Source organism: Coregonus clupeaformis, chromosome 9 (genome assembly GCF_020615455.1).
Source record: "Coregonus clupeaformis isolate EN_2021a chromosome 9, ASM2061545v1, whole genome shotgun sequence".
Taxonomy (NCBI): Eukaryota; Metazoa; Chordata; class Actinopteri; order Salmoniformes; family Salmonidae; genus Coregonus; species Coregonus clupeaformis.
The window spans coordinates 25,098,810-25,111,469 of record NC_059200.1 but is presented as its reverse complement, the minus strand read 5'-3'; the positions used below and the strand labels follow the sequence as shown (position 1 = coordinate 25,111,469).

The 12,660-nt window shown below is 42.1% G+C and overlaps 1 protein-coding gene across 1 annotated transcript; it reads left to right on the top strand.

Moving 5' to 3' along the window:
* The first annotated feature begins 2,554 nt into the window (after positions 1-2,554).
* LOC121574168 (solute carrier family 25 member 46-like) lies at positions 2,555-11,988 on the top strand. The gene is made up of 8 exons (XM_041886816.2): positions 2,555-3,030; positions 5,965-6,007; positions 8,728-8,785; positions 9,030-9,107; positions 9,253-9,353; positions 9,935-9,991; positions 10,254-10,311; positions 10,701-11,988. Exons 1-8 carry the CDS (start codon positions 2,781-2,783, stop codon positions 11,274-11,276), a joined length of 1,221 nt encoding a protein of 406 aa, XP_041742750.2. The 5' UTR covers positions 2,555-2,780; the 3' UTR covers positions 11,277-11,988.
* Positions 11,989-12,660: the final 672 nt, after the last annotated feature.

Sequence of the window (12,660 nt, the reverse complement as noted above, 5' to 3'; positions counted from 1 at the left end):
CACCCGCCCACCCGACTAGAATCACCACTCTCGACGGGTCTGACCTAGAGTATGTGGACAACTACAAATACCTAGGTGTCTGGTTAGACTGTAAACTCAACTTCCAGACTCACATAAAGAATCTCCAATCCAAAGTTAAATCTAGAATCGGCTTCCTATTTCGCAACAAAGCCTCCTTCACTCATGCTGCCAAACATGCCCTCGTAAAACTGACTATCCTACCGATCCTTGACTTCGCGATGCTCATTTACAAAATAGCCTCCAACACTCTACTCAGCAAATTGGATGTAGTCTATCACAGTGCCATCCGTTTTGTCTCCAAAGCCCCATACACTACCCACCACTGCGACCTGTACGCTCTTGTTGGCTGGTCCTCACTACATGTTCGTCGTCAAACCCACTGGCTCCAGGCCATCTATAAATCACTGCTAGGCAAATCCCCGCCTTATCTTAGCTCATTGGTCACCATAGCAGCACCCACCCGTAGTCTGCGCTCCAGCAGGTATATCTCACTGGTCATTCCCAAAGCCAACACCTCCTTTGGCCGCCATTCCTTCCAGCTCTCTGCTGCCAATGACTGGAACGAATTGCAAAAATCTCTGAAGCTGGAGACTCTTATCTCCCTCAATAACTTTAAGCATCAGTTGTCAGAGCACCTTACCGATCACTGCACCTGTACACAGCCCATCTGAAATTAGCCCACCCAACTACCTCATCCCTATATTGTTATTTATTTTGCTCTTTTGCACCCCAGTATCTCTATTTGCACATAATCTCTTGCACATCTAGCATTCCAGTGTTAATACTATTGTAATTATTCTGCACTATAGCCTATTTATTGCCTTACCTCCATAACTTGCTACATTTGCACACACTGTATATATATTTTCTGTTGTATTTTTGACTTTATGTTTTTTTACCCCATATGTAACTCTGTGTTGTTTTTATTGCACTGCTTTGCTTTATCTTGGCCAGGTCGCAGTTGTAAATGAGAACCTGTTCTCAACTGGTTTACCTGGTTAAATAAAGGTGAAATAAAAAAATAAAAAAATGGCCATGTGCACTACCACCTGTTCCATTATAGGCATCTTGCACAGCTTTGTAAATACAAAATTAAACCTGTTACCCTCGCCTCCATCTAACATCTATGGATTGTTCACCCTAATCTCTTACACACCAGTCTCGTTTACTTGCTGTTTCCACGCACGGCGGCGAGGTCAAATAAGTACACCAAAAACAATATGTCCCACAATGCAGTTTGGATGCGAAAGAGAAGGAAACAACTTCCAGTTGATCGGCATTAGCGTCATGTTAGCAGCATTAGTGTCCCGGCAGCAACATTAAGATTTCCGGTTTACTGATTTTGTCTTCAAAATAAAAGTAAAACGCTATGTGTATGATACAAAATCAATAATTTTTGCAGCTTTGCATAGGGCATAATGTTAAAATAATGTAACAAACTTATAACTACATCGGGGAAAAATCTAAACTAAAGAGAATTACTACTTTATGTAAGACACATTATATTATAAGGTGGAGCACATTGAGAAATGGCTGGAGCTTAAGTAAATGAATGTAAAGAAAATAATATTCTACAGACCCTATTGATCTAGCACTAGAGTCAATATATGGTGTTATGGTCTAAATACCCAGCAGCCCTTTCTACTCCACCCATTCCATTGGTCCCAATGCAATGCACTGTAGGCCTATAAATTACATATTGCCTTATAGAGAAAAAACTATTCTATGTGCCGATGTAAAAGTGGGGTTGGGAATACTCAGTAGGGTCTGTAGAACCTATATGTGGTGTCATTTCATGGGGCTTTGAATAATGCAGAGTGTTGCTGGCCTTTTACTCCACCCATTCCATTGGCCACATTGTTAATCCCTGTATATGAAATACATATTGGTTTATAGAGCAAAAACTATTCTAGCTGCCGCAGTAAAGCCATAAGCCAATATCAGTGGAGGGGAGGATGGCTCATAATAATGGCCGGAACAGAGTAAATGAAATAATATAATGGCACCAAACACATGGAAACCATGTGTTTGATACCAGTCCACAGATTCGGCTCCAGCCATTACCACGAGCCCGTCCTCCCCAATTAAAGTGCCACGAACCTCCTGTAGCCAATATGTATTCCATATTTCGTGATTCACATTGTGGCCATTGGAATGGGTGGAGTAAAAGGCCAGCAACACTCTGTATTATTGAGAGCCGCATGAAATGACACCATCTACAGACCCTACTGAGTATTCCCTACAACTCCTTTACTGTGGCACCCAGAATAGTTTTTGCTGTATACAGTGATTCGCATTGTGGCCATTTATTTTACCTTGGGACATGTTTTAAAACCCAAATGTAATGCAAATGTCACTTAAATATGAACAAATATGATTAATTGTTAATGTTTAGACAATTACTTTTAATATATCATGAATAAATACAGGTTATTGACACGGTTCTACTATTACGTGGGGTATTTTATTTTGAGAATCTTCGAAATTCCATAACCCGGAAGTACTTGTTTAGTGTGGCTGATGAGCTGCTGATTTGATCGGCTGACAGTTCCTACGCCTTGTTGTTTTGCTCGCTAGCTAGCGTATCTAACGAAGTCATTTAGGGTGGCTAGCTTGCTTGCGGTCTAAATTGGGGTTATACAGTGGTTAATTTTCATTTTCAATGTGTTTCTCTTAGATTTAGAAAGCGGTATAGTTACACATATTTGACTAGTCGTGATATCAAAGGAGCTGTCACTCCTATTTAGCTCTCGTGCAGCATGACTTCTCGGCGACCGGACAATTTCGATGGCTTAGGTTACAGAGGTAGAGAGGATCCTGCTTACATTGGGGGCTACAGTGGAAGGTCATTTAATAATTCCTCTAGTGTGGACCTGCAGAATTGGGTAACAACACCGCCAGATATTCCAGGTAGCCGAAATTTACATTTTGGTGAACGCACGCCCCAATTTGAGGCGGCCCCTGCAGCACCTGGTGCTGAAGATACTCTGCCTACGGCTCCTCCATCCGGTAGGGGACATCATCATTCCAGCAACTCTGACCCTTTTCATTCACAGCAATGACGACGACACGAAATCGTCACTGTCATGAGTGTTTTAAATGTGTAATCACTCTCAGGTGTCTGCTAGCTAGCTAGGCCTGAGAATAGAGTCAGTGACAACAATTTGAACTTTACATGACCTATGTAACATACTTAAACTTTAGCGTACGTGTCTTGGTGGCAGAAAAATACATACATTTCTTTGACTTCTTTGCCCTGAAATCCACGTTTACAATCAGTTGCCATTCATACAAATTATTTTTGTTCAGGATAAGGATTAAATTACATTAAAGTACACAAACATTGAAGAGAGCACAAACTAGGCCTAGCCTAGATATGTTTTTAAAATGTTTTATGAGGCACTGTTTTTGATTGCATGTACTGTTGGGCTGATAGAATCCAACCAACTCATATCCAACCAAGTCCAGAATTACCTACAAGAAGTGAAAATAAAAATACAATGTTGACAGGACTGCCTTTCAAAGCATCCATGACGAAATAACACACAACAGAAACATGGCATTTGAACAGACTGACCGGCGCTTATGGGTTCAGACAAGACCCTAGAGCGAGGGAGTCTAGTGTAGACCTAGGTGCATTTCTCAAGTAGGTGGATGAGTCATAATGTATATTATAAAGTAGCTTTCCTGGTTATTTGTGCCTTTAGGTGCATTTGTGAACATTGATTGATGTCAATTACACTACAGGGTAAATCCACTTGAATTCAATCCCTTTTCAACAGCATTCCTTTTTTGATTCATAACTTTCCATAGATGTTTTCTCATGGAAGAAGTGGTCAGAAAGTGACTTTTTCGACCTGAATGCCAAAACATTAACGAGATAAAGGTGCTCAAAGTTGACCCATTTTGCATACCCCACCATACCATGAGACCTGTCTTCATCACTGGAAAATATAAACAGTTGAGTTTGATGTCATTTAAAAGCTTACAAACAGTGTTGTCAAAAACCTTAAACCTTTAATGTCAATTATCTAACAACGCATAAACTCTGATTTTTTTTCATGTTCGCATATCTTGTAGCTTAGACCCTATTTCACATCATGAGGTTTTTGTGTTGTGCCCGCCATCGGTTGAGACACAAGATGCTCTTCCAGTGATGAAGACATGGATGTCTCATGGTATGGCTGGCGACACAAGTGATAGGCCTGATCACCAACAACGATGAGACAGCCTAAAGGGAGGAGGAAAATAACCTCTCCCTCAACGTCAACAAAGCAAAAAAGCTGATCATTGACTACAGGAGACAGCCGAGAGAGTCCGCCCCCATCCACATCAACAAGGCCGCAGTGGATTGGGTCAAAAGCTTCAACTTCTTCGGCGCGCACATCACTGACAACCTGAAATGGCCCCTTCACACAGACAGCGTAAGGAAGAAGGCGCAACAGCGCCTCTTCAACCTCCAGGAGGCTGAGGAAATTCGGCTTGGCCCCTAAGGCCTTCACGAACTTCAACAGATGCACCATTGAGAGCATCCTGTTGGGCTGTATCACCGCCTCGTACGGCAATTGCACCGTCCGCTACCGCAGGGCTCTCCAGATGGTGGTGCGGTCAGGCCAACGCATCACTGGAGGCACACTGCCTGCCTTACCAGACATGTACAGCACCTTGTGTCACAGGAAGGCCAAAAAAGATCATCAAGGACCTCAGCTACCCGAGCCACGGCCTGTTCACCCGCTACCGTCTAGAAGACAGAGACAGTAGAGGTGCATCAAAGCTGGGACCGAGAGACTGAAAAACAGCTTCTATCTCCAGGCCATCAGACTGTTTAACAGTCACCACTATCCTTAGTCACTGTTCTAGCTGGCTACCACCCGGTACTCTGCCCTCACCTTAGGGTGCGTTCGTCAATTCACTCTGGCTATCTACTCTGATTTCAGAGCACTCTCGTCTGAGTGTGCCAGAGCGCAGAATAACTGATGAATTTACGAACACACAACACCCGTTGAATATGACCAGTGTCAGTAAACATCGGTAAAAAAGCGTAATTAAATTGCCAGCAGAACAGGTACAGTCACCAACGCTCTGGATAACATGAAAACAGCCTAACCAGCTCTGCTAGGGTGAGTAAAGTGAGGTGTTCTCTCATTTGTGTCTGGAAGTAGCTAGCAAGCTAGCCAACTTTAGCCAGTTAGCTTGGATGCTTGACTGCCGTTGTGAGGTCAGAAAGCTCACATCAACCCTACTCCTCGGCCAGAGCGTCCAGTATGCACTCTGAACGCTCAGAGCGAAAAGCGTCGTCCGGGTTAGTGGAGGGTTTGGCCGGCCGGGATTTCCATGTCCCATCGCGCTCTAGCGACTCCTTGTGGCGGGCCGGGGAGTCGCTAGATTGCGATGGGATAAGGAAATTCCCGTCTCTAACTGTAACTACCAACTGGATATCACGAAATTGAGGAGGAAAAGGGGTAAAAGTACAAAAAAATTCTAATATAATGTTTACATACAAAACACACCATTATATTTATATATTCCCGTCTCTAACATTGCTTGTTCTGATATTTCCGATAAAAATAAAATCTGGATTATGTGTGTATTGTTTTTTATTTTATTGCTAGGCATTACTGCACTGTTGGAGCAAGAAACACAAGCATTTCGCTGTACCTGCAAATCTGTGTATACGACCAATAACATTTTGAGGGGTTTTGCGTGTCTTGGTGACTTTACACCTCTGAGTAATACGTGTGCTTCCCCCGGTGAGGCTGCTCTGCTTGTTTGTAAACAGTAAACACAATTCGAAGAGTCTTTCTCAGCTACCTAGCCTATGATGCTCAAAATATTGAGTGACTTGCGTGACTATGACTTATTTATGTATAACAATAAATAAGGTTTTCCATTAAATGTTGCTGCTAGATATTAATTCAAATGTATATGTTCTTTCTCTTTCAGAGCAGTTGAACAGATTTGCTGGATTTGGTATCGGGCTTGCAAGGTAATTCGATGTTTCAGTAATTTAGTGGTAGTTCAGCAGTAAAGAGATGACTATGATCCAATTTGAATTCATTAAACATTCTATATACAGTAGAATGTTTGGGAAAAGGAAAACAGTAAGCCTATACAGTGCATTCGGAAAGTATTCAGACCCCTTGACTTTTTCCACATTTTGTTACGTTACAGGCATATTCTAAAATGGATTAAATAGTTTTTTCCCCCTCATCAATCTACACACAATACCCCATAATGACAAAGCAAAAACAGGTCTTTAGAAATGTTTGCTAATTTATTAAAAATAAAAAACAGAAATATCACATTTACATAAGTATTCAGACCCTTTACTCAGTACTTTGTTGAAGCACCTTTTGCAGTGATTACAGCCTCAAGTCTTCTTGGGTATGACGTAACAAGTTGGCACACCTGTATTTGGGGAGTTTCTTCCATTCTTCTCTGCAGATCCTCTCAAGCTCTGTCAGGTTAGATGGGGAGCGTCGCTCCACAGCTATTTTCAGGTCTCTCCAGAGATGTTCGATTGGGTTCAAGTCCGGACTAGCTGGGCCACTCAAGGACATTCAAAGACTTGTCCCGAAGCCACTTCTGCGTTGTCTTGGCCGTGTTCATAGGGTCGTTGTCCTGTTGGAAGGTGAACCTTCGCCCCAGTCTGAGGTCCTGAGCGCTCTGGAGCAGGTTTTCATCAAGGATCTCTCTGTACTTTGCTCCGTTCATCTTTCCCTCAATCCCAGTCCCTGCTGCTGAAAAACATCCCCACAGCATGATGCTGCCACCACCATGCTTCACCGTAAGGATGGTGCCAGGTTTCCTCCAGACGTGACGCTTGGCATTCAGGCCAAAGAGTTCAATCTTGGTTTCATCAGACCAGAGAATCTTGTTTCTCATGGTCTGAGAGTCCTTTAGGTGCCTTTTGGCAAACTCCAAGCGGACTGTCATGTGCCTTTTACTGAGGAGTGGTTTCCATCTGGCCACTCTACCATAAAGGCCTGATTGGTGGAGTGCTGCAGAGATGGTTGGCCTTCTGGTAGGTTCTCCCATCTCCACAGAGGAACTCTGGAGCTCTGTTAGAGTGACCATCGGGTTCTTTGTCACCTCCCTGACCAAGGCCCTTCTCCCCCGATTGCTCAGTTTGGCCGGGCGGCCAGCTCTAGGAAGAGGTAGTTCCAAACTTCTTCCATTTAAGAATGATGGAGGCCACTGTGTTCTTGGGGACCTTCAATGCTGCAGACATTTTTTGGTACCCTTCCCCAGATCTGAGCCTCGACACAATCCTGTCTCGGACCTCTACGGACAATTCTTCCGACCTCATGGCTTGGTTTTTGCTCTGACATGCACTGTGTGTGTGTGCCTTTCCAAATCATGTCCAATCAATTGAATTTACCACAAGTGGACTCCAAGTTGTAGAAACATCTCAAGGATGATCAATGGAAACAGGATGCACCTGAGCTCAATTTCGAGTCTCATAGCAAAGGGTCTGAATACTTATGTAAATAAGGTATTTCTGTTTTTTATTTGTAATAAACTTGCAAACATTTCTAAACACCTGTTTTCACTTTGTCATTATGGGGTATTGTGTGTATATTGATGAGACTTTTTATTTATTTAATCCGTTTTAGAATAAGGCTGTAACGTAACAATGTGGAAGAAGTCAAGTATGTACAGTGCCTTCAGAAAGTATTCATACACCTCGACTTATTCCACATTTTGTTGTTACGGCCTGAATTCAAAATTGATTAAATCGATACACACATTATGCCATAATGACAAAGTGAAAACATGTTTTTTAGAAATGTTTGCTAATTTATTGAAAATGAAATACAGAAAAATCTAATTTACAGAGTGAAAAGGAAGCCTGTACAGAACAAAAATATTCCAAAACATGCATCTTGTTTGCAACAAGGCACTAAAGTAATACTACAAAAAATGTGGCAAAGCAATTCACTTTTTGTCCTGAATACAAAATGTTATGTTTGGGGCAAATCCAACACAACACGTTACTGAGTGCCATTCTCTATATTTTCAAGCATAGTGGTGGCTGCATCATGTTATGGGTATGCTTGTAATCGTTAAGGACTGGGGAGTTTTTCAGTTTAAAAAATGAAACAGAATGGAGCTAAGCACAGGCAAAATCTTAGAGGAAAACCCTCCCCTAACCCGGACAACGCTGGGCCAATTGTGCGCCGCCTCATGGGTCTCCCGGTCGCAGCCGGCTGCAACATAGCCTGGGATCAAACCCGGTCTGTAGTGACGCCTCAAGCTCTGCGATGCAGTGCCTTAGACCGCTGCGCCACTCAGGAGGTCCGACTGAGGGACCTTACAGATAATTGTATGTGTGGGTACAGAGATGAGGTAGTCATTAAAAAATAATGTTAAACACTATTATTGCACACAGAGTGAGTCCATGCAACTTATTATGTGACTTGTTAAGCACATCTTTACTCCTGAACTTATTTAGGCTTGCCATAAGAAAGAGGTTGAATACTTATTTACTCAAGACATTTCAGCTTTATATATTTAATTAATTTGTAAAATTTCGAAAAACATAATTCCACTTTGACATTATGGGGTAGGGCGTGTAGGCCAGTGACACAATCTCAATTTAATCAATTTTAAAATCAGGCTGTAACACAACAGAATGTGGATAAAGTCAAGGGGTGTGAATTCTTTCTGAAGGCACTGTATTCACACCATGTCTTCTTCTTCCAGTCTCTTTACTGAAAATGTCCTGGCTCACCCTTGCATTGTGTTTCGTCGTCAGTGCCAGGTAAGCCTACGGTCATCCATGCAGTATAAGCCACAATTCACATGTTCAGAGACTGTATGTGTTCCACCCTTAGGCTTTGGTGTAATCTGTAGACTCATAACTTTCTACAATACAGTACATCAATCTTCCGGGTGTATCACAGTTTTACCTCCAGTGTGCTTGAAGTAAGTATTAATGAAGTAAGATGACATAAACTGTAATAATAAATGAATTATTCCTTATTCTGTTTGTTTGTGGCTTCCAGGTCAATTATCACGCCAGGTGCTATCATCTGTCCCCATTGACTGCTGTCAGTGTGATGTATAATGTCACCAAGAGTCAGGTATTAAATTCTTTTCACAAACCCAAAACCCAACATTCACAAATAGGTCTAACAAATATCACACAAGCAAAATGTTGAAAATGTGAATTTGGGGCTAACATGTTGTTTTAATGCTGGTATATTGTTGTGAATTGTCTGCTTGCAGGGTCCTAAGGTCTTATGGAAAGGAATGGGCAGCACCTTTGTGGTACAGGGAGTCACACTGGGAACAGAAGGCATCATAAGTGAATGCACTCCACTACCACGGTATGCATTTACTGTTGAATGATATTTGAGACAAGAAACCTAGCCAACGGGATTATTGCCTATATTAGTCATTGCCCTTAGTCATCGCCTGATCGCCCACCATATCTTTGACAAGACTTCAACAAACAAAAATAAAATGTTTGTATTGCTGTTGATAAAAATCGAGCACAGCATCAATAGCAAGTCATCCTTTAAATGGCGTTAGGTGTCAAACTTCCAGTCACAATGTGACCTCTGGCCACTACCAGAACATGCTGGAGGTGGGTGATTATACTCAGAGGCCATATCTATCAGCTTCCAAGGGTTCCAGTGAGATGAGCAGGACATTCCAGTACCAAAATCAAAGACCACTAAGAGCTTTAAATGAATGAAAAAAAAACTGACATAAAACAAAACTATAGAGTATACTTCAACAATAAGTGTTCAAACAAGACAAAAACTAGTTTAAACCAGCCTTTTTTTATTCTTAAAAATCACAATCATGTTAAATCGCCTTATTTGAACATATGAAATAAATTAATACTAACTGTTTGTTACCTGGTACCATGGATAGAGGCCTGACTTTGTTTGTTTGTTCTCAGAGAATTATCCCACAAATGGAACCCCAAGCAAGTTATTGGGCATTTGGTTCTAAAAGGGTAATAACATGTATTTTCTTTCCTATATAATGAATGGTTTTCATACTGTATAATGTAGTGACTTACAAGTATCTGTATAGTAAGTGATAATTTAATTGCATAACTATTGAGTGCATATTCCTATAATTATAAAAACTGTGCAGTGTAATTGAGAAGGGACTTAACATTTAGTAGATGCTGTTATCAGATGGTGTTGAGATCTTTATCCCAGTAGAATTCTTTGATCTTATGACCAGTCATTGTGTATCTCTCCTTTTTACAGTTTGACCTGTGTGGTTGCCATGCCATTTTACTCAGCAAGCCTCATTGAAACTGTGCAGGTGAGTGTGTCCACACTTCATACTTACTGTGTATGAATGATGATCCCTTTCTGGTCTGTTGTATTTTGGCCATCCTTATCTTGTCCATCGTTATCTCTTCTATAACTCCCCTTCACATTCTAACTGACTTTAGGTGAGTTTCCCAACAACATAAAGATAATCTTTAGCGTGAAGATCACTGTTCATCCATTGTCTAACAAAGATAAATATGACTATGTTTTTGTGAAACTCAACCTTTAACAGTATCAAAGAATCAGTCAATTTCTCCATTCCTTCACAGAGCTGGTCTTTTCATCCAAACACACATGCAGAGATCATTTCAGGCCGTTCTGTATTAACCATTTACTATATGCGCCACACCTATACTGTCCCTTGTCGTGCGTCCCCAGAGTGAGATCATCCGGGACAACCCTGGCATCCTGGACTGTGTGAAGGAGGGTGTGGGCCGGGTCATGGGAATGGGCATCCCCCACAGCAAGCGCCTGCTGCCCCTGTGGGGCCTAATGCTCCCCACCGTGCTCCACGGGGTCCTCCACTATGTGGTGAGCTCCACCGTGCAGAGGCTGGTTCTCTTCCTCCTGCGCCGGAGGAGTCCGGCCAAGCAGCCCGTGGACGGCTCGGAGACGGTCCAGACCATGCTGGACGCCTACTTCCCCGAACTCATGGCAAGTTTCGTGGCCAGTCTGTGTGCCGACGTCCTCCTCTATCCGCTGGAGACGGTGATGCACAGGCTCCACATCCAGGGCACGCGCACCATCATCGACAACACAGACCTGGGCTTTGAGGTCCTGCCCATCAACACGCAGTATGAAGGCATCCGGGACTGTGTAAATGTGATCCGGCGAGAGGAGGGAGCCCTGGGATTCTACAAGGGCTTCGGCTCCATCGTGGTGCAGTACTCGCTACACGCCGCCGTGCTGCAGATCACCAAGGTGATCTATTCCACCTTGCTGCAAAACGCTTAAAGAAAAACAATGCAAAATATTCATAAATGTTAGTTTGACTTGGTGGTTGCCCCCTTGGAACCCTGTTTTTTTTTCATGCCAGTCAGAGTTGTGCTCATTCCAGAAAATGTTGTCACTAAAATACCAAAATATTTATTCTGTCCAGAAGCACATTTCAAGTGTTTTGCAGAGAGTGGTGTTCCTCACGTAATTGTCAGCACTTCCACAAAGCACTGAATAATAATATGTACTATAACGCATGGAATCAATAAATATCCCCAATGGTCATAGAAGGAAATACACCTAACTTGCATCTGTCAAACTAACTCATCCTGGCATCATTTATGTGAATTATCAGTCAGTAATCACACTTTTTTTCTGGTGTTTCTCATCTGAAAGGATCTAATTTCTACATTGTATGAATGTGGCAATTTGTTGCTTTTGGGTTTGTGTTAGCACTAGCAGAGGATGGGTTGTGCCAATTTATTCAGAAATGTATGTACAGAATGTCTTTAAATTGTTATTTGCTTTACGAGTGATAATGTATGTGTGTAAATCTGTGGCGGTGGGTGGGTAAAATCACTGGGGAAGCCAGAAAAAAAAGCCATATTAAAACCTATGTGTTGTGATAATTGCGTTGTTTGCTCTATAACCTGTAAGTTCATATGCCTTTCGACCGTGATATATATATAGGCCTAAAGGCCGAGACAATAAGAAGACACAGTGGCAGAATAAATTCAACCACACCTTTGTTTCATCACAAAACCGGAAAGCAACCTCTGTCCGGTGAAGTCCACAAAGCATATTGCATGTAACAAACAGTTACGTGACCTACAGCATGGTCAAGTAAGTTAATGTTTCAGACATTTTCGGACCACTAAACAACTATTGATTTAGAACCACGGAGTTACCACAAAGAAAACGAGCTGCCTCCACTATTCTAGCACCATTTCAACTTCAACATTTCAACGTCATCAAATCACCTATGCTTAGTCTAATACAGTGACAACTAAAAGATACCAACAACGATTTAGTCCAATTAACGTAAGCTAAATACGATGTGGCTGTCCATGGTTCTGATTTGTGTGTGTGTGCGCGTTTGTGCAAGTAGAAAAAACATGTTGACTCACTCTACTTGTAGAGAAACGCCAACGCCATCCTCTTCTCTTTCATGGTGACGAAACTGTCAATCACTCTGTCATACAGTACACGTTTATTTTTTGTTGTCCTAAGCTACCTGGCTAAAATGCTTGCTCGCTAGCCTAACTTCCTTTCATGGGCAATGATGCTAGTTAATATCAATCAAATTCAATCAATCAAATGTATTTATAAAGCCCTTTCTACATCAGCAGATGTCACAAAGTGCTATACAGAAATCCAGCCTAAAACCCCAAACAGCAAGCAA